The sequence below is a fragment of the Mytilus galloprovincialis genome, chromosome 7 (assembly GCF_965363235.1).
Source record: "Mytilus galloprovincialis chromosome 7, xbMytGall1.hap1.1, whole genome shotgun sequence".
Classification (NCBI taxonomy): Eukaryota; Metazoa; Mollusca; class Bivalvia; order Mytilida; family Mytilidae; genus Mytilus; species Mytilus galloprovincialis.
The window spans coordinates 28,786,367-28,808,950 of NC_134844.1; the positions used below are offsets into that span (position 1 = coordinate 28,786,367).

Consider the following 22,584-nt stretch of genomic DNA (forward strand, 5'->3'; position numbering starts at 1 on the left):
TTTTTGATATTTCAAAAAAAGTGGTGACAAATTCAGATTTATCTATTGCCTATTATAACTACTACATGTACTGACTTTGATTGTTTTACATAAATAGATCACTACAAAATGTGTTCAGCAGATTCATTCAGAAGATGTCTCTTTTATTATGTTTTTCAATTTGGTCTACCAAACAGATTCATCAAAATAAAAAAAACACAAAAAAACAACAACAAAACATATATTCAATATTTTTTATTTAGTTTATTGCACTGAGTTTATCAATATTACTACTAGATAATAAATATTGTGTAGACATAGATATTTAATATTGTGTAGATTTACTTTATGTACAGAGGTAAACAAATAATAGCATTATGAATAATGAATTACACTAAGAATATCAACATGGAATTATTGGTACCAGCATACTTAATATAAACAAAACATGTATAATGTCATGGATACTACCCAATGTGTTCTTAGGTTGAGTCTTTGGTTAATATAAAAAAAAGAACATTATCAAAAGTAAAGTATAACATGAAAATTGTATAAAGATTAATTAAGAAAACTTTATGTACTCCCCCAGTATGAATAAATTTGTAACCAGAAAGATTTCTACATTTTTATCTGTATTTGAATGTAAGATAACATTCAAACGAAAAAGTACATTAATTTTCAAACTAAAAGTTTTGCCTTTAGCTCTTGGTCTTAAAACTTTACTCAGTACTCTTGAGTACAAAATAAGTGCTCAAACACAAAATCCAGTATTTTGATTGGTTGATTCTTGAGTCTGAGTACAAAAATCGTGCTCAAAAGTTTTATGACCGCAAGGCCAGGTCTAATTCTACAGTATTATATTTTGTCTGAACTGACTTAACCATGATGTTTTGGAAAGCATTATAGATCTATTGCTATTTAGAAATCTTTGCCATTTGAACCGAGATTTTTTCTGACAACAATTAAAGCCATAGAATAAACAAATATGAATTTACATGTCTGCTTTAATTGACCATAAGAATTCTTTAACAACTAATATAATTATATAGGCTTTGATCTAATAAACAAATAAAGTGTAAAGCAAATTCTAATATATAAAAGTACAAAATATTAAATCTATGGAGACAGATTTATCAAATATATTTTAATTGGTTAAGGCAATGTCTTATGAACAGCTCATAACATCTTAAAAAATGTGTAAAAATAAACCTGTTACACAAGTTTCATTTTAGTTTGTTCCTTGATTTTATAATTTCACTTATCATATCACCAACAAATCTTTTACTTGACCTTGACATAATTAGAAGGAAATAATCCAATGTTGCCATGACATTCACCTTCCCACCAATCACAATCAGATGTTGTCTGTGTAAGAACTTGGATTACATCTCCTGAAAAGAAATTATCTTAATGATTATTCACATCTTCATCAAATAGTTGTGGGGGGTTAAATAACAAACCATGATATTTTACTCATGTATAATGATGCCATTTTAAGTTCTATAATTTGTAAACATAAAAAAGATATTAGTGGCTTCCTCTACTGGCTCTTTAATTGTGTTAACACCTTTTGGAATTGTTAACAACTCTTCTAAGATTTCAGGTGCTTAAAATCCTGCCATATGGTTGAATTTTTCTTTACATTATCAAATCATCAACTCTAGATTTTCTCCTTTTAGGGAACCTATGTACTTTTGCTGTTCTCATTAAAATAGCCTATTATTTAACCTATAATAATGATCGCCTTTATCATAGTTAATTGATACCTATCTTACCTGCTTTGAAGGACAAGTCACAAGGCAGTTGACCTTGAAAACTATGAAGTGCAGTTGCTTTTGATGCCATTCCCTCCATTTTGATTCTTATATTAGAAGAACTATGTTCAGCTGTAAAAAGAAGAAAAAAAATGCATTTTAAAATGACTATTTCACTTTTAACAGATTATGAATAATATTTTAACAATTGGATTTTGAGAAATAATCTTTCATGACCATGAAAATGATTAACAAATGAGCTGTACCATAATGCAGAAAGTATTTTACTGGAATATCACTAAAAAGATTTTCAATCTGACTTTACATGTATAATGGGAAAAAATATGTTTGTTTCAGTTATACTGTCTTGTAATGAACATGAAATTCTATCAAGAGATTAATAGTTTTGAGAAAATCAAAATTTCACTTCATTGGTTGAAGAAGAAAAGGAATGGTGTTTTAAAGTTTTTGAATGTATGTATTCCTCTTCGAATACTCACATTTACTGCTTGCACTAAAACGTTTTGTGACTATTTTGGTAGTCACCTTTTTTCCATCTTTTTTGGAACTTTTCTCCACAACAGTTTGACTTCTACGAACAGTATGCTGTGGAGGGCTTTTGTTATGTTGTGACTTTTCTTCCTTTGATTTAAAACTAAAACTCTAAGAAAAAGAATAAAAGAATGAAATTAAATAATGTTTTTTCCAAAATGTTTTAAAAATGTGTATGCAGGTTTGACAAGGGCCATTATCAAGCCCCAATAATTGAAACAAATTTGAAATTCCTGCATGAAACATACAGATCTCATTATACAAAGGACAAATAGAATTGGAAACATTGGTTTGCAATCTCAACACTTGTGAGATATATCACATTTTTCAATTTTATCTACAATTTGAAAATTATGTCATCCTGTGAAATGTATTCCCTTGCAAAACTAGAGGCTCTAAAGAGCCTGTGTCGCTCACCTTGGTCTATGTGAATATTAAACAAAGGAAGCAGATGGATTCATGACAAAATTGTGTTTTTGTGATGGTGATGTGTTTGTACATCTTAATTTATTGAACATTCTTGCTGCTTACAATTCTCTCTATCTATAATGAACTTGGCTCAGTAGTTTCAGTGGAAAATGTTAGTAAAAATTTACAAATTTTATGAAAATTGTTAAAAATTGACTATAAAGGACAATAACTCCTTAGGGGGTCAATTGACCATTTTGGTCATGTTGACTTAATCGTAGATCTTACTTTGCTGTACATTATTACTGTTTACAGTTTATATGTATCTATAAAAATATTCAAGATAATAACAAAAACAGCAAAATTTCCTTAAAATTACCAATTCAGGGGCAGCAACCCAACAACGGATTGTCCGATTCATCTGAAAATTTCAGGGCAGATAGATCTTGACCTGACAAACAATTTTATCCCTTGTCAAATTTGCTCTAAATGCTTTGGTTTTTCAGTTATAAGCCAAAAACTGCATTTTACCCCTATGTTCTATTTTTAGTCATGTGGCCATCTTGGTTGGTTGGCCGGGTCACCAAACACATTTTTTAAAGGGAAATTCCGCGATTTTTTACTTATCAACTTATTATGTTCATCTTAACATAAAAAACACATTTGCAAAGTTTTAAATTTATATTCCTTCTAATAACGGAGAAAATCAAGTATTTGTAACTTTTTTGGTTGAATTCTTGAGTGGGTCGTGATGTATTAGCCCGATTTATTGAATTCTGGGAAAAAATAAAATCTGTTTAACTCTTATAGCTTATCGACAATATACGTAATTAAAAGCGCACAGCTGACGAATGGTCGAACCACAATATAAGAATGAACGAAAATGAATATGCATATACCGTTTTGTATTGATTGAATTAAACTCCTATAAAATTATCTCTAGTAAATGTTTTTGAATAAATTTAATTAATTATTGTTGAGATTTTTTTCATAAAATATTTATTGAACATTTTTACTGATATTGAACTGAAAATATTTCAGTTCTATTTACCGTTATTGTTTTGATAATCATTTCAATGCAACTAATGTGTGAGCAGAGTGTGTATATTATTTTGTAAAGGTCACTGTATATTTCTCGGCTTGAGGTCAATTCGTTTACCTTGTAGCTATTTAGCCGCAGGTGTGAGTTCAAGCGTACACAGGTATAAATGTTGTTATTTGGAAAGGATAAACAGAAAGGGTTAGAAAGAGTATGCTGTCACGATGTTAATACACTAAGATTTAATACACGATGAGAATAAAGATACAATAATTAAATTGTGTAAATTAATTGAAAATAAAATTCAGGTTCGTAATTCCGAAAGTGTATAAAAATAAAAGGAAACAATTTTTGATTACTTTCTTAGCGGCAATTGGCGTAAAGATTCAAATATGAAGCAAAAAATAGTATAAAAACTAAATGCAATATTACCCAATTTGATATACCATTGTACATCTGTTTGATATCATTGACTTTACCGGAATTTCTTAACTTGTATTCAAATCTGGCTGTGTTTAAATGCTAATAAAACTATTGCAATTTTAAAGTTTTTAATTGACAAAAAAATACAACATACAACATGCATGATTTTTTTTTAGTTTCTTTTTAACATTTTATTCTTACATAATTAAATTCATTTGACAATCATTTACACGAACTTTTTGTGAAAAGAATATCAATTATCTAAGCTAAGGCATTATTTTTTTTGAGGATTTTTGAGGATTTTTTTTAAAAATTCTATGATAATATTTGTGCAATGTTGAACATGATAGCCGTCATTAATCCAAATAAGTAATACAGTAGTTGTAATACAAGTTATATTTTAGTCATGCATAACTGATATTGACGAATTTATAATAGTTCGTCCATACATCGTTGTTCTTGAAACAATCATTATTAGTATACATGTAAGTTTCCTGACGTATAAGAGCCATTGAGGATGAGCTCCAGAGAAATTAGACTAGTGGCGTTTCGTTCGTTTGTTTGTTGGGAAAGGAGAGGAAATGCAACCGCTTGTACAGATAAACGACAGAATTACCATACAAGCATTTATAGTCAACACAATCAGAAAGAGTTCCCATCGTTAGACGGGGAATATGAAGGCTTCCAAGAATGAACAAGTGACATGTCTAACTCTGAACAGTTAGAAAACATCGACATCGACCGCTTGTTCTTAATATTTGAAACTGTATGCATATATATACGTATACGTTTATGATATATATAGTGATGAGTTCTTGCGTCTGACAAAAACTAAATTCCTTCATGGTTATATCTTGCCATACGTTTATATTGGTTTGTAAGGTGATTACTCACAATCGTTATTTGAAAATCCTGTTTGTGAGATGTAGATTCATTTCAATACAGAAATTTCGTCTATATATTTCACAAGTGTATAACACGGAGAAGCTCTGAAGGTCCATTACTCCCATTTTGTTTGGGTGTGAACCATCGATGTTTACAGCAATATCACAGAATAAGATGATGATGGTAGAAAGAACTATGGGCGTCATGTGGCAAATATTACATGCATATCGGACAATGAGTTGTCAATCTGTATGAAAAGATTTCCAATACAACCATATTATTGAGAAGGAATGTTTACATGCTATACTCTCGTACTAGTATTACAGGGTTCTTGTGGCGTTCACCTTAGACACACATCTTTTTAACGATGTTTAAAAAAAAGACAGAACCAATTTAATGTCATATTTCCCTATTTTTTAAATATAACTAAAAGTCTTTTATCTGACAAGAATACACCTATTTAGCGAACAAGTAATTTATTCTTTTTTCTGTTATTGAATACCAAGAAAGAAAATAAATCCCGAAATTAATTTGAAACTTTGATACTCAAAAGTTTCCCAGCAAATATTCACATTCCCTGGGGATAATTAGTGTTCGTCCAGTGGCATATATAACAATTGTGATGACGAATTACTTCCTTTGTTCGAGAACAATCTTATTGAAATATAAATCTGTGATTTTACTAGGTCCACAGCTTCAATGAACCAAAGCAAAAGTTATACATCGACCTGTATTTAAATCAAATTGGTTCTCTTCTTCTTCTGGTATACAATAGTCTATCGACATTCGATGATTACATACTGTTGGCATACGTGGACTAGTCTATTTACAACACTTTAACCCCTATTTATTCAAAATATATGTTTTTTTCTTATGTTCAATGTATACATGTATATATTTTAAATTGCGCTATAGTTCCGTAACTTTCTATCCAGTCGTATAAACGAATCGTCGGCAAGTGCATACATTTTTTTAAATCAATATTTCTGGTCTGTTCCAATCTGTCCTTCACTATTGACAATGACTATATATTACATTTTCCCAAATTCACCCTTGGAAAAAATATTTAAATAGATTTTAATTTCATCAAATCTTATTTTTTGGGTATTATTTATATGTTTATGAATTATATTCTTTACACCAGAAATGTTATTTATAAACAAGCGTATGAGTTTAGTAATGACAAGTAAGACAGAGTTGTATATTATTCATCTGATAGTTCAAAATGGAAAGTTATAAGTTATAAGTTATCAGCCGTGACGGTGTACACTGATCAATACCTGCAGAAGTGAAACGATGCATGAACTTGCAAGCCCGACAGGAAATCGCTTGAATACCTGGACGTGTCACCTCACACCCCTCACAATACCTTTGGAAGTAATACCTTTAGCCATGCTGGTGATCAGATGAGGGAAGATCAAAATATATTTGTTTATTACTTTAAAAAATTATGAACAAATTAGATTTTCGAAAACAATTTTCACGGAACACTTATTTATGATTTCAACTTTGACTTTTCACCTAATTCCAATATCAACAGTTTAAAAACAACAGACCATGGTAATTTAAAAAAAGTAAGAATATTTTTCGTATCAAGTTAGTTAGTCGGATAAAACAACCGTACGATTGACAAGATATCGACACGCAATTACGACTACATCGGTTACTGTAGTTTTGTTTCTTTGTGGTTTATAGACATATCGTTTTTATTAATCGGGAAAGAAGACAAAATGGCGGATCGCAGAGAATTGATACTCTAAATTTAAAATCGATGGTGATCGCTTATCTAGCGGAATAAAACTTTAATATCTATAAATTTGAGCATTTTTATACAGAATGAACATAATATCAATTTTTGATTTTTTTGCGAAGTTTCCCTTTAAACTAAATACCCTAAAAATGATTGTGGCCAAGTTTGGATTGATATGGCAGAGGAGAAGATTTTTGTAAAAGATTACTATGATTTACGAAAAATGGTTAAAAATTGACTATAAAGGGCAATAACTCCTAAAAGGGTCAATTTACCATTTCGGTCATGTTGACTTGTTTGTAAATCTTACTTTGCTGAACATTATTGATGTTTACAGTTTATCTCTATCTATAATAATATTCAAGATAATACACATTTTTTAAACTAGATACCCCAATAATGATTGTGGCCAAGTTTGGTTTAATTTGGCCCAGTAGTTTCAGAGGAGAAGATTTTTGTAAAAGTTAACAGACAACGCAGGACGACGACGTTGGACGCAAAGTGATGAGAAAAGCTCACATGGCCTAAAAAGTGTTAAAGATAGTATTTTCCTACTGCACGACAGGGAATGTAGTCATTGTGCACATTCAGCTACACTTGATATATCAATTAATCACTACAAAAAGGTAACATTGTTTTGCATTTTAATCTGCCCTGATGTGACTGATCCAACTAAATCAAAATCACTTACACTAATTCTATCTTGAAATTTCTCTCCTACAGACTGGGTCACTTTGTTGGCCTTTCTCTTAGCAGCTAGAATCATTTCATGTTTAGCTTTCTCTCTGTGTCTCTCCAGAACTTGATATAAGGGTAAACATTCTGTCGGCGGGTCAACGTCTCCTGATAATATTTGATATGCCCTTATTTCCTGTCCATAAAATCTAAAAATAAAATGTATCAACATCTATTATCCATGGAGGATAAATCATTCATGCAAGATAAAGGTATAAAGCAGAGTTAACTATTTAGACAGAAGTACTTGTAATAAACAAATATATATATACTAAAAAATAATTAGTCATGACTCATGTGAGTAAATTATCTAAATATATAACAAAATACTGTAAATTTAGAAATTATTGCCAGGTTTTTATTATTGCGAAAAATGCGATAGAGTTGTAAACGCAATAATAAACAGGATTTTTCTCAAAATTGTAAAAATTAAAATCACATTTAAGTCTAAATTGTCAAAATTGCAATAATAAATGCACACAATAATATCTGAATTTATAGTATGCAGATGATTTTCACGACCCTAGATATTCAATTGGATTCAAAGGCTTTCAATAATTTGCATGTTTTTATTTTTTTACAGTACTCTTCATATATATATTAACTAATTGAATCACATACTTTTTATTTGCATCCTTCCTTTCTATGAGAGCACTGCCTTCTATAGAAATACCAGCAAATAATCCTTTTGTTTTAGAGTATGTATAGATTGCTGCTGGACTTCTGACTGCTACATCAGCTTCTATGTTTCTACCAAGTGGACCAGCAGCTATGGATAAATTACCACCAAGAGTCAAATTACCTCCCTTTGAAAAAGCATCCACAGAACTCCTACTCATCAACAATATAACAAAATCGGTGACCTGAATTTAAAAAGCAATATTTTTTTTTAATTAGTACAAATAAATTGTATCTGATTTAGCTTTGAAGGTGATTTTTATTGTTTGCCAAGGTATCAAAATGGATTTTTAAAATGAAAACATTCTGTCACTAAAAATATTGATTACTTCCCTTTACATAATTTTCAGAAGTTATTTCATAACTCTTTATACAGTTCCAAAGCGAAAAGATACACAATATAGTGAAAAGAAAAACAAAAAGATAAAACAGTTACTGAATGTCAATAGTTTGAGGATTTAATAATATTTTGAAAAACTAATAAACGGGGAAAAACTCCACTCCAAAAACTTGTTTGGAAACTGAAGAAGTTAATAAATAATTAATATTTACTTATTTTACTTAGCTGATGCATATTTATAGTATACTCCTTGTAAAACAGGAAAAAAAAGATATGAAAATTAAGTCAAAACATATACAATGTATCTGAGTTCTTTATGCAGTCACTGTTTAACATGAAAGAATATGTAGAAAAACATGATTACAAAATATCCACCAAGGGTTTCAGTAATATTTATCCTTACCTCTGCACCAATCTCAAATCCACCTCCCAGTCCAGCAATGCCTAATGCTGATGGTGCTGACCATTCTGTGAAACAAATTAATATTTAATTAACTGTGCATTTGTATTCAGATATCGCAGATCAAATTTATTCCTTCATTGTTTAATCATACGTTTTTTGATTGAGTTAAGTCTGCCAATTGATATTTTATCGTATGTTTTTCTTTGTTGTGATGTTATGCTATTGTTTCAGAAAAAGGGAGAAGGTTTGGATCCATTAAAACGTTTAATCCCGCTGCAAATGTTTGCACCTGTCCTAAGTCAGGAATCTGATGTACAGTAGTTGTCGTTTGTTTATGTAATATATGCATGTTTCTCGTTTCTCGTTTTGTTTATATAGATTAGACCGTTGGTTTTCCCGTTTGAATGGTTTTACACTAGTAATTTTGGGGCCCTTTATAGCTTGTTGTTCGGTGTGAGCCAAGGCTCCGTGTTGAAGGCCGTACTTTAACCTATAATGGTTTACTTTTTAAATTGTTATTTGTATGGAGAGTTGTCTCATTGGCACTCACACCACATCTTCCTATATCTAGAATGTTACTAAGGTTTCAGACTCCCTGAGATAAATTGATCTTATTTGATGGATTTGGTTACTGTATTCTTATTAGTTTTGATTGGGTCATAAAACTCCTAAAGAATTCAAGTATTTATATGTCAGCCTTGGCAGTCAAAATTTTGGATTATTCGATTTGAGTCATTCTGATTTAAGTTTAGAAAAATACTTTGAACACAAGAAATCTATAAAGCTTTATTTTTGTTTTTGAAAGAATGAAATATATACCAGTATTTAATACAAATGTATGAATAATAGGATTCTTGAAACAAAACTAATAAAACTTTGAGTTTGGAAACATTTTATTAAGGATGTACTAAGTGAAATTAGAAAAATCAAGTATTAATCAAAGTGCTGTAAGCACTGTAGGCAGTTAACCAAAAACCAAGGCAAACATAATTATGAAAATTATGGCAATGTTGCTTCAATTTTTTTTTTAAAGATTTAAAAGAACAAACATTAAACATTCATATATAATTGTACATTTATGTTCATTTAATGAATTAATCATTAAGGCAAATAATTCATATTTTATCAAGGTTTTCAATAGCAACGTATATATCAAGTATATATTTTTTCATTTTTGAGTCAGCAGTGGTACAAATTTGAAATGATTGCAGTTCTTCTAGTTGATCGTAATTGTTCGTATTAGTTGACTGTTAGTAGTTCAAGTTGACTTAAGAACGAGCTTGTAAAAGTATGAATGGACTTGCTTCCCTGGAAAGAGAACTGAGTTTGTGTTCTACAGTACAAAAGTTATAAGACACAAATCAGACAAATGTTTACTACTACAGGGATCAATGGTGAGGTCTGACTGACCTGTCAATAGTAAATGTAAATGACTCCCACCTTCACCCAAAGTCCATGATGTCTAAGTTTGGAATAAAATGACAGGTGTTAGGTCTAGCAAAGTGATATGCATATGTGACGCCTATGAGATTGACCTTGTATGTCATTCAATCTTTTTGAAATGACAAACAGGAATGAATATGGTTTAGGAGTTGGTATCTCAATCTTTTACAAGTTCTCAAAACACACACAAGAGGGTGTGGGGTGATCCTAGGGACTACCCCTTTTTTTTCATTTAATTTTTTATATTGTCCCATACATGAATATAGATGGTTTAGTGTTGGGGATCCTGACTGTTGTCAAGTTTTCAAACAGGAGGGGGTGGGGGACCCCAGTGACTTCCCCTATATTTCATTGTTATAAATGTATTGTCCAATACATGAATTTATATGGTTGAGGGATGGGGATCTCATCTGTTTCCAAGTTATCAAACAGGATTGGGTAGGGTGACCCTTAGGACTCTCACTATATTTCATTTGATTAGTCCTTTTGTCCCATACATGAAAATACATGGTTTAATTTAAAGGTGGGGTGACTGCAGGGACTCTCCCTATATTTTATTTGATTTGTTATTTAGTCCCATACATGAGTATATATGGTTAAGGGGTGAGGATCTCGACTGTTTCCAAGTTCTCAAAGAGGAGGGTGCAGTGACTCTAGGGACTCCCCCTATAATTCATTTGATTTGTTATATTGTCCAATACATGAATATATATATGGTTTATGGGTGGGGATCTCAACCGTTTTCAAATTCTCAAACAGGAAGGGGTAGAGTGGCCCCACAAACTCCACCTATATTTCGTATGATTTGTTACATTGTCCCATACATGAATATATATATTGTTTAGGGGTGGGGATCTCCACCGTTTCCAAGTTCTCAAACAGGAGGGGTGGGATCACCCACAGGGACTCCCCCTATATTTCATTTGATTGGTTATATTGTCCCATACATCAATAAATATGGTTGAGGGGTGGGGATCTCGACTGTTTCCAAGTTCTAAAGCAGGAGGTGGTGAGTGACCCTAGGGACTTCACCTATATTTCATTGATTAGTTATATAGTCCCATACATGAATGTATATGGTTGAGAGGTGGGGATCTCATCCGTTTCAAAGTTATCAAACAGGAGGGGGTAGAGTGCCTCAAAGGACTCCACATTCATATCTTATGATTTGCTTACATTCAGGTATCATATAATCTAGTTGCACTATATGTGTAAAATAAGAAACTTCCAGCTATTTTAACTGGCCCATCAAAATTGAGAAAAAAAACCCATTGAAATTGCAGTAATATGTTTACACTTTAAAAGCATCTAACTTGCTTTACCAACATTTATTACTGATAAAGAAAATTTATACTGTCACCAGGACCATATATATTGTTAGATATACTGTTCCCAGCTGTAACAAAGACTCACATTGTATTGGATTTTGACATTAAAATTTGTCAAAAAGTAATTTTGAGTTTCAGTACAAAATATTTTCTGTATTTTCATTCTTTTACATATATCTTTTGGTTTTCAATTCTAATGTTTATATTTTTTTACCATGCAAAGATGTATTTTGTCATCTGTCTGATTTTTTTAAAAGTTGATCGCCAAAACCCGGAATTACCCATATCCGCTTTCGGAATCGGATCCGATATTGTAATTTTCTTCTCATGTCAGCCATTTTGTTTTCAATATTGTTTTTGTCAGATACGATTTTACTCAAATTTAAACATTATTTGTTGGTGATTTTCTGTATAAAGCTAGCGGTTGAACAAAATGAACATAGCTGTCATGAATAATAATGCTAAAACCAAGTTTTGAGATCGTTTATTAGGAGACTTTGGTAAAAAGGTTTGCAAAGTTATTTTTTTATTTCCTCTCAAGTCGCGCATGTCGAGCATAGCTAGTAACCAAGTAGAAAGTCTGACTGTAAAAATGGTAGGTCGCAGACCTCGGACAACCGCTAATTTGAACCCCTGCCTCCAAATTGAAAAGATACAAAAATTTCGTCTTATAATTTAAAATTGCCGCCAACAGCATGAACAGTGGAACTTATCTTAAGACTACTGACGTAGTTGACTACGTATTGACGACAAACAATATTCTACCACTTTTGCCATTTGGGAAATCTAAACTACATGTCTTTAGAGATTTTCGGCGATTAAACATTTCATACATTTGTTCTTTGACAGCTTAACCAAAATCTCAGGGGATAATAAACTACATAAAGATTTCTAATGTGCCCTACTTCCTATGTGCAACTTCAAAACTTTTGGATAAATCGACGATCATTTAAGGTTTTTCTGGTCATATTATTTGTAATCAAATATTAAAAGTATGAAAAAACTGTCCAATTAGTTATAAATAACATAACATCCAGCTACATAATAACAATGGCACATATTTCAGCATTTATTGGGTATAACACAAATCTAGGGTGCTCGCATAAGGCAGCTTAACTGCCTAAAAATTGATACTTAACGTCGGAATAGCATTAGTTAAAGCAACACAATAAGCTAAAAATATTGATAGGTCATGGAGCTCCTTTTCGAGATATATTAGGTTTTTTTTAATATGCCAGGAAAAAGCTGATGTGGACTTATGCCTTATATTTGCATAGATATTATTTGGGTCTCAAATCAAAAGACAAGAAATCAAGAGTCTGTTTAAATTTTAGTAGATGGCCAGCCTTTTACGAGCTATTAAGTCTTATATGAAAAGATAAATGAGTGTTATGAGGCAAAATAAATTATGACCTCTGCTTTTTTTCTGCTTTTTTAGTTCCTTTATTTCTAACCTATCAAATTATAACAGTCTTTACAAAAGTTTGTTATTTTTAAACAGAGTAGTATACATTTATGTAATTATTTCTACCTGCATCTACCAAGTCATCATTGAGTTTGGCTATAACTATACCACTTCCTGCTCTAGCTGTTACCAGGAAACCAGCTCTTACCACAGTCAATATAGCAAGACCTTTGGCTTTTAATAACACACCACCTGAAAGTATAGCAACATGGTTTCTTCATGCCTGAATGACAGCAATCTTCTTATTCTTATATTATCTCATTTTAATTTATGAACTTTATCTTTATTAAATAGTAGAAAGAAAAAAAAGGTATACAACACAAAGTTCCAACATACACTAAACTAACCGCAAATTAAAAGAAACAGAACTAAAGTCACATTAAGGCCTTTGATCACAGAGTATCTATAAATGGTAACTAAACAAGTCATTTCTCAGATCACATTTTTATACTAAGTAGTGTTCTCAGCTCTTTCTTGTAGAACTACCATGACCCATCTAGATGAACACAGTAATTAATAAACAGCTGCACCATGAGGGCATGATACACCCACCGTCTTGTGTGGAAGTTTTATGCAATAATCATAAATAGTTTCTGAGAAAGTTTTAAGCAATAACCATTTATTGTTTTTGAGACACAGCAGGACATGTGAAACCCTCCCCACCCTGTTTTTTTTTAACAAATATCACTAAAATAAAATTTTGAATCAAACCTAAAAGTATACAGATCTTTAGATTAATATAACAAAGAAGTGTGTTAAGTTTCAAGCAATAATCATAAATTGTTTTTCAGATATGGTGCGACATGTTAAAAAAAAATCCCTTTTTTTACAAAATACTCAATAACTCAAAAATGAAATTTAGAATCATCACCAAAAAGTATACAGATATTAAGATTAATATAACTTAGAAGTGTGTAAAGTTTTAAGCAATAATCAAGAATTGTTTTTCAGATATGGTGCAACATGGGGAAAAAAACACACCCCTGTTTTAGTTACAAAGTGCCGTAACTCAAAAAGTTTAAATCTTATTTTCACCAAAAAGTATACAGATTATTTGACCATCATAAAAAACAACTATATTAAGTTTCATGAAATTTAGATAAGTCGTTCTCAAGTGATGGTGCGACATGTTTACGCCGGACAGACAGACGGACATCGGACATTTGTATACCATAATACGTCCCATCAAAATTTTGACGGGCGTATAAAAATTGATAGAGCTTGTGATCATAGCCATAAACTTTGTGAAAAAGTTGTGACTGCATATGGAGTTTGAGACATCTGTTATGAATTATCACTGACTACTTTATAAGATAAATTACCTTTGAAATTACTGGTACTAATATTTCAAATGGAATACGTGTACATTGTATAAGAAAACATTCATCCGACACTAATAGTTTATTTTTTTTTTGGTTGGTCAATGATTTTTTTTATAAGGGACGACATCAAAAGTTCAATGTAGGATAAAAAACTTAATTCATATAGTTTTTTCGCTGACCCCCCTACCCCCTTCTTAACTTAATTTGTGAAAAATTGATTGACCAATAAGGACATATATAAAATCGATGTCAATTAAATAAAACTTGCAGCATTTTTTACCCCCACACCCCCAAACTATTTGAATTAAGTTTTTTTATCCTTCATTGATTTTTTGATGTCGTCCCTAAATGATGTAGATGGTGTAAATCAGAAAGACAATATTTGATTATTTCAAAGTCACAATATAATCCATGCACCAGTCAGGGGCCTCTGCAACAATTTACGGCAAGTTTTTAGTATAACCTATAAGGGCATGGAATAATAAATCTACAAAATGACATAACTTATACAATTACTCTACTATACATACTTGGTATAAGTTTATCAGGACCTGCTTTAGCTGATGGTACAGAAAAATCATTTAGTATTTTAGCAGCTTTCTTTGCCTCAGATTTCAAGCTGTGAGGAATGGGAGTATTCACCATGATCTTCTACATTCAGGTCATATTTTCTGAAAAAGTTTCCAAATGATGTACATCATAAAATATATTTGTGTAGTAACAATTGGTTGTGAAGCTACCAGAGCATACTTGACAGTCATAAATTTAATATTTATACTTGCCCATAGCCATCAACTTTTTAGTCTTGGTACATGTACATGCTTAGTAAGTTATATTTAAAAATCTATAGACATATCACATGAAGTTAGAACCCTTAAAATTTTAACATGTTTCATTTACAAACGTGAATGTAATTAAATCCGTAAAATATATTCAGACAGGCACTGATAGAAAACAATTTTTGATTTGCAAACAATTTGTAAAATTAGCTTAAACAATATCGGTTGAGAAACTTACTACAAAATTGCTCAAGAGAACATTAATTATCTCAACACATTCGGATCCTGATGCTACACACAAAAAGAGGTAATTTGCAAATTTATGTAAATATTTTGCAGGTTCCAAAAAAATTATATTGGTCTCTGCTGTTTTTGTATGAAATTATATTGTAGCCTGAGTGCCATTTTTAAATAGCAACAAAATTTTAAACTATTTTAAAGAAACAAGAAACAACTGTAATTTATTGACTTTTATATTATGTACCCTATTTGTTTTAAAAGAATATAAATTTTGTATCGCTTAATTTGTCTTCTTGTGGCAAAATTTTACTGCTACCATTTGATTTTTATGGGGGCTAGGATGAAATTTGAAAAAAATAGGCAGGACAGGAGTTTTGAGTTAAAAAAAAAGGCAGGACATGCAGGATGAGCAACTTGGCAAAAAAAAAGGCAAGATGACAATTTATGTAAAAAAAGTCAGGATAAACAAATAAAAAAAAAGGTAGGACCGAAAAGAGTGAAAAATAAAAAGACAGCTAGGACAGAGATTTAAACTAAACAAAAAAAAAATGCAGGACAACATTTTTCATCCTAGCCCCCCATCAAAATCAAATGGTAGCTCCCTTAGAGTGGGTCTGATTGGGGTCTAAGCGTGACGCGGGACTGTCGATTTTTGTAAGCGTGACACGTGAAAATCAAATTATTGTCTCAGGAAAACGGGAAATGAGGTCTAGCGGGACCCGTGAAATGACAAAAAAAATGAGAATTGCTTACGTACATAGAGTAAGCGGGATATGGGAATCTGACAAAACAGTAAGCGGGATCCGAACCCCCAATGAGACCCCCCTTAGACTGCTTGATGTCTGATGTTTATTTGTATTTTTAAGTGGGTTGCATTTGGTTGCATTTCATAAAGTTTTATGGTGATGAAATTTTTAATATCAATTTTGCTTTGAAAGTCTCCTCATTGATCAAGGATTTGAATTGTTGTTATTAAACAAAACCTTGCTCATATATTACATCCGGGTTTGAACCAGTGAAAATATTTCTACTACCTGTCTGTACTTACTCTATTGAGCAATGAGTTTTCAGGTAAACTGTGCTTGAACCTTATCTAGGCACTCTACAAATCAAACTTTGCCTACAAGTAAAACTAAAGGTGATGAACGACTGCTTTAAATATAATTTACCACAGGATTATTTGGGAGAGCATAACAAACGGGGAATGCAACGAGAACTATGGGTGTATGTTTGTAAGGTACTTATATCACTCCTATCTAGGAGCACCACAAAATACAGAACAAAATGCAGCAATATATATCAATGTCAGCTGGGAACAGTCACTATAATATATTCCTGATGTAAGCAGTAAATTCTTATTTCATATTTCCTCTTGTAAATAAAGGAATGACTGTAATATATTTTCTGTCTATGAAAAATAACATAAAAAATGTGAAGCACATTAAATAACCTGTGTAGCGAGTTATTTAATAGTGTGCACCACATTTTTGATGTTATTTCAAATAGGTAGTCCAAATAATTATGACGTCTTGAACGGCGTCAAAGAAAAAAATTATAATAGCCTTTCAAGACGTCATAATTATTTGGACTATCAAATAGGCAGAAAAAATGTTACAGTCATTTCCCTTTATTTTAAGACATTCTCTGTAAAAGAAATCCATGGGACTGTTTACACCAATGTCACAGATTTCCAATATATTTTAAATATTAAGTCCATATGATGCCCTGATAACAAAAAAAAACAACTGCTTTTTTTATTTTTTGGGTTTCTGTTGCCATGGTTACAGGTCCCATATATATAATAAAATTGAGAAAGGAACTGGGGAATGTGTCAAAGCGACAACAACCCGACCATAGAGCAGACAACAGCCGAAGGCCACCAATGGGTCTTCAATGTAGCCCAGTAACAGAGAAGCAAAATCTAAAAATCTATCATTTTCAATTTTTCGATTATTTTTAGCAAATATAAATTTTTAGCCTAAATCATAGGGATACTGAACAAATAGAAGTCTTGAATGACACAATAAAGTAAACAGACTTTATCTTGAATCCATTCAAAACATTAAAACTTGTATCTGAAAAGTGCCAATTTTGCATTTTTTTTTTAAACTGCTGAAAAATGCACTTTTGAGCAAATTTCAAAGTTATTTTGTTTTTTTCTTCCAAGATCACATTTTATTGCAATGCCTCCAAAATAATCTTCATATATCACTATTTTACCAAGAAAAAAAAAATGATTAATATGTGTTTTTTGTTGTTAAAGAAAAATAATGTCCAAAATTTTCTGAAATTTGGAAAAACTTGAAATTGCAAATTGCAGATTTAAAAAAAGTCTGCTGTTATATTCATCAATCAAAGTTTTTCTTATTTAACTTTTAACTTCTTTAACAGTTGTTATGGAAACACATTACAAAGAACTTCCCAGTTGGCTTCAGACCAAAACTAATTCCCTTTGTTCGTGGTCTCGGAAGTCCTAGGAATATAGTCCCCAATTATTATATGGGGTATTTCTTCCGAATTATTATGTCTACTGTTTTCTTTGGAATGTTTACTATTTAATTAAGTGGTCCTATCAGTGAAATAAGTAAAACATATTGAAAACCAGATGTTCCGCAGGGCGCAGCTTTATACGATCGCAGAGGTCCCAACCCTCAGAACAGTTGGGGCAAGTATGGACACTACATTCAAGCTTGATATAGCTCTGAATTTGGATTGTGATTAAATAGTTGACACAGCATAGGTTTCTAACACAGAATGAATGTGGTCAAATAAACTTAAACAATTCTTTTTTTGCTTTTGAGCAATATCGCCTCAAAACAAATATTTGAAGAAATTTTCTTTTTAATTTCTGAAATCTGAAATGAGAAAAATTGAAATCCCCCCATTATTTTTTTTTCACCTACCCCTTTCTCTTATTTAAAAAATAATCTCAATTCAAATTTCTAATGGAGTTTGCAACAATAACTACTCATTCAAAGTCATCATAAAATATTAAAATATAAAATGACATACAGTCATGGTTAAAATTAATATTAATTAATTGTGACTTCTAAAAATAAATTTACAGCTAATGATCTAAAGACAATAATAATTTCTTAATTATTATATGTATTTAAATCACAGTATTTGACGTTTCTAGAAACAGTTTAAAAAATTTCATACTAGAACTAGCAAAAAAAATAGCAAAGAGTACCAACATAAAGAAACAAAGCTAAAGTAATTGTCCATTAACCAGGAAACCCTTGTTTTCCCCATTTTTTGCCCCTAATTCATAAACAGATTGAGTCTAACTCCACACCTCCAATCCTAACCATCCTTTTATGGTGTGGAAACTTGTGATACAATTTCAGGCAATTCTATACACTGTTCCACAAGTGATTGTCTGTACACTAGAAAAATGCTTATTTGGGCCCCTTTTAATCCCCTTATTCCTAAACCATAGGGACCATGATACACAAAATCAATCCAAACCTTCCTTTTTGTGGTTTCAAACTTTGTGATTAAATTTCAAAGATTTATATTTATACTTGAGTTAATGGCAAATTTCCAATTATGCTATACTTAAGTTATTGGCAAATTTCCAATAGAGTTTATTAATACTGAAGTTATATATATTGGCAAATTTCAAATACACATATTTAAAAGCAGAATAAAGTAGTTAAAATATTACTTTTGGATTACCTCCCTTACACTGCTTTCAAATTGTCTTAACTGTCCTTTAACCAGAAAAAAACCTTGTTTTTCCCCTTTTTTACCCCTTATTCAGAAATGGTTTCAGGCATAACCCCCCAAAGTCAATCCTTACCATCCCTTTGTAGTATGGAATATTGTGGTATAACTTCAGAAAGATTCATACACTTTTACACAAGTTACTCAGTCTTGAAACTACAAAAATGCTTGTTTTTGGCCCTGTTTTGGCCCTTTATTCCTTGACTGTTTGCCCCATAACCCTTAAAAAAAATCCCAACCTTCTACTTATAATATTAAACATTGTGGTACAATTTCAGAGCAATTGAAATACTTTTATACAACTTATTGTCCTGAAACTAGATAAATGCTTGTTTTGGGCTCCTTTGGGCCCCTAATTCCTAAATCTTAGGGACCATAACCCCCAAAATAAATCCCAAGCTTCCTTTTATGGTTATAAACATTGTGGTAAAAAAAAATTAATTTCTATTAACTTATACTAAAGTTATTATAAGGAAACCATCCGTCTGCAGACGACGCTAAAGACGGAGATGACGACGTGATTCCAGTATGTAAAAAATATTGTTGAAAGTGAAGGTAGTGATTTGGTCAAAATGAAAGTCAGGTTAAATTCACCACAGAAAATCCTTTATCAAGTGGCAAATTCTTAATTCCATTTTAAACTGGAGTAAATCATGAAAAAACGTCGATGACGTCATAGTCACATGACAAAATTATGTCTATGAGCAGATAAACAAAACAACCTAAGCCAATCAGAAGACGCGTTACATCCCAATCTTAATTATTTAGGGACAACCTCCAAAATGATATTCCACTTGATACAATACAATTTTTTAAATCTAATTTTTATCCCAGAACTTTAATAAGAAGTTGACTGATAAATTTGCCTATTATGACTCATTTGTAGATCTTAATTTGCTAATCATTTTTGCTATTCAAAATGTCTATCTATCTTTTGTAGTATTCAAGATATAATATGCAAAATCGCTAAAAAATGGTAAAAAGGTCACTAAAAAGAAATAGGAATAAGGAGTCAACTGATAATTTAGGCTATACAAATTAGGTCTTAATTTCCTGATATTTTTTGTTATTTAAAGTGTCTTTCAAGATACATTTGGTCATTATGCAAAAACCTGAACTACTAAGGAATGAGCTGTCAAATTGACAGTATACTGGTTTTTCTGTACACATTCGTAGCCTATTTAGTTCCTTAGGGTATAATGTTTTTTCCTGTACAGAATTTCATGAACCTTTGTAAATACCAAGGACACACATTATAGATGTGCATATCCACAGAAAGTTATGAATCAACTTTTTTTTCTAGGAGTCATATATCCCTTTGAATTTCGATTTTTGACCTAAATATTCTACTTCAACAGTTTGTAATTGCAACTTCTCTGGAACCACAAAACAGAATTCTGCTGAAATTTTGCACATAATGAGGACATTCTATGTCGATGTCCATATTGATTGGAATTTATAATTTTTTCTCTATGGGTAAGTACCTTTGAACATAGAATTTTGGCCTAAATATACGCAACAGTTTGACATTGAAGTTTGTATCAGTTGACATTTATAGGACTCAGCCTCAGTTTTGAGTCTTTGAACTTCGGAATCTGGTGAGATTTTGTTTGCCCATTCACAATGTGGGGCAGCCGCATGAAGTATGTATGTGAACATGCTCACACAGGTTCTAAAATTTAAAACAACAAAAAGACACAATGCCTGAAAGGCAAAAATGAAAATCTTCAACTTCAAACTTGACCCATGTTTCGTCATCAGTAAGAGCATTGATTGGATGGTAAATAAGTAATTGCACCAAAACAGCACAAAAATGACATTTTCCAATAGGACAAGGACAATATCTCCTGAATACTGAATCAGAAAGCAGTCAATATTGAACTTGACCTATCAAGAACCATAATATAACTCACTGACTGCAAAGGTCAAAATCATCAATATCTCACTTGAGTTCCACTTTTTTTTTATAAGTAACAACATTTTAAAATTTAAAAACCATTGGTAGAGTGGTTAGTTTGAACATTTATTTATTGATAGTGGATTAGGAAACAAGTTATTGCAACTTACATCAATCCCTTTTACACTTTATGGAAAAAATAACATGTAGTACCATTTTCCAATAGTTCATAGACCATAACTCCTGATTGATATAAGTGAAATTCGTAAAATTTATAACTATTTTTTCCTTCTAAAACCAAGTTAAAAATTGGTAAAAATTAGTCATTAAATTGCAAAAACTCCAATATGAAATCATTTGAAGAGTTGGTCTTGGTGATCATTTTTGCCTTATGAAGTTTTTATTAACCTATTATACTTTTCTAAATATTCAGAAAAAAACGCCCCAAAAAATGGTAGAAATAATTATTAAAGGGTAATAACTCCAATAAGGAATTGTTGGACGATTTGAGTCATGTTGAATTATTTTTCCTCTCAAATTTTCTATCTTATCCATTACAGTTAACACTAAAATGTGGACACAATTTATAAATAAACTGGATACCTAATAATTGTGGTCAAATAAGTTAAAATTTTATTTTAGATTTAGAGGAGAAAATTTTGAAATTAAAGGACAACTACAGATGCCAAGTGATGAGAAAAGCTCCATTGGGGCTTTGGACAAGACAGGCAAAAAAGATTTTTACTAAGTTTATTGTATGGTACACTACACCTACCACCAGCATCTGATACCTCAAAAAGTTTAGCATACAAATGATAACTATCAAACACATGTTCAAAATAGCACTACTTGAAACTGTCAGAAAAAGTTGTTGGAATAATCCACTTTTTTGCGTGTAAAACTACAACTTTGTATATTTATACTATTAAATGATCAACATAGGAGCAATTGTGATGACCCTGAGACATTTGACTTGGAATGTAAGTGATTGGTTGAAGAAGGACATACAGCATTCCAATCCATCCAATTATTGACAGTCATCACAGTTCCAATCATTTCCAACTTGATGCTTAGCAGAACAAAAATCAATAAAATAAGAATTTGTCCATAGTACACAGATGTCCCATGTGCACTATGTTCAGTAGACCCTGAAATTGGGATAAAAACTCTAGTTTGGCATTAAAATTAGAAAGATCATAGCATAAGGAACATTTGTACCAAGTTTCAAGTTGATTGGACTTCAACGTCATCAAAAACTACCTTATCATAAATCAAAAACTTTAACCTGGAGCGGAACAGAAGGGCTAACGAACAGACAGAGCAAAGAAGGGACAAACAGATGCACAGACAGAAAAAAATAATGCCTGGAAGCCAGGCATAAAAAACATCATTTAATTTAAACAATGTTAATGGGGCATGGATGTTTATTTCCTAA

The 22,584-nt window shown here is 31.4% G+C and overlaps 1 protein-coding gene across 3 annotated transcripts; it reads right to left on the reverse strand.

The window, feature by feature from the left end:
* Positions 1-219: 219 nt before the first annotated feature.
* Positions 220-16,739, reverse strand: LOC143082705 (SH3 domain-containing YSC84-like protein 1). Of its 3 annotated transcripts, none has more exons than XM_076258523.1 (9): positions 16,644-16,739; positions 15,035-15,175; positions 13,249-13,374; positions 8,947-9,011; positions 8,147-8,388; positions 7,482-7,674; positions 2,234-2,396; positions 1,755-1,865; positions 220-1,370 (listed from the first exon to the last, which is right to left on the reverse strand). In XM_076258523.1, the coding sequence occupies exons 2-9, from the start codon at positions 15,147-15,149 to the stop codon at positions 1,261-1,263; spliced, it is 1,125 nt and encodes a 374-aa protein (XP_076114638.1). In that variant the 5' UTR covers positions 15,150-15,175; positions 16,644-16,739; the 3' UTR covers positions 220-1,260. The 3 variants fall into 3 exon arrangements, with proteins under 3 accessions (XP_076114638.1, XP_076114639.1, XP_076114637.1); XM_076258524.1 differs by having other exon boundaries at positions 16,648-16,738; XM_076258522.1 differs by having other exon boundaries at positions 16,572-16,727.
* Between the last annotated feature and the right edge of the window lie 5,845 nt (positions 16,740-22,584).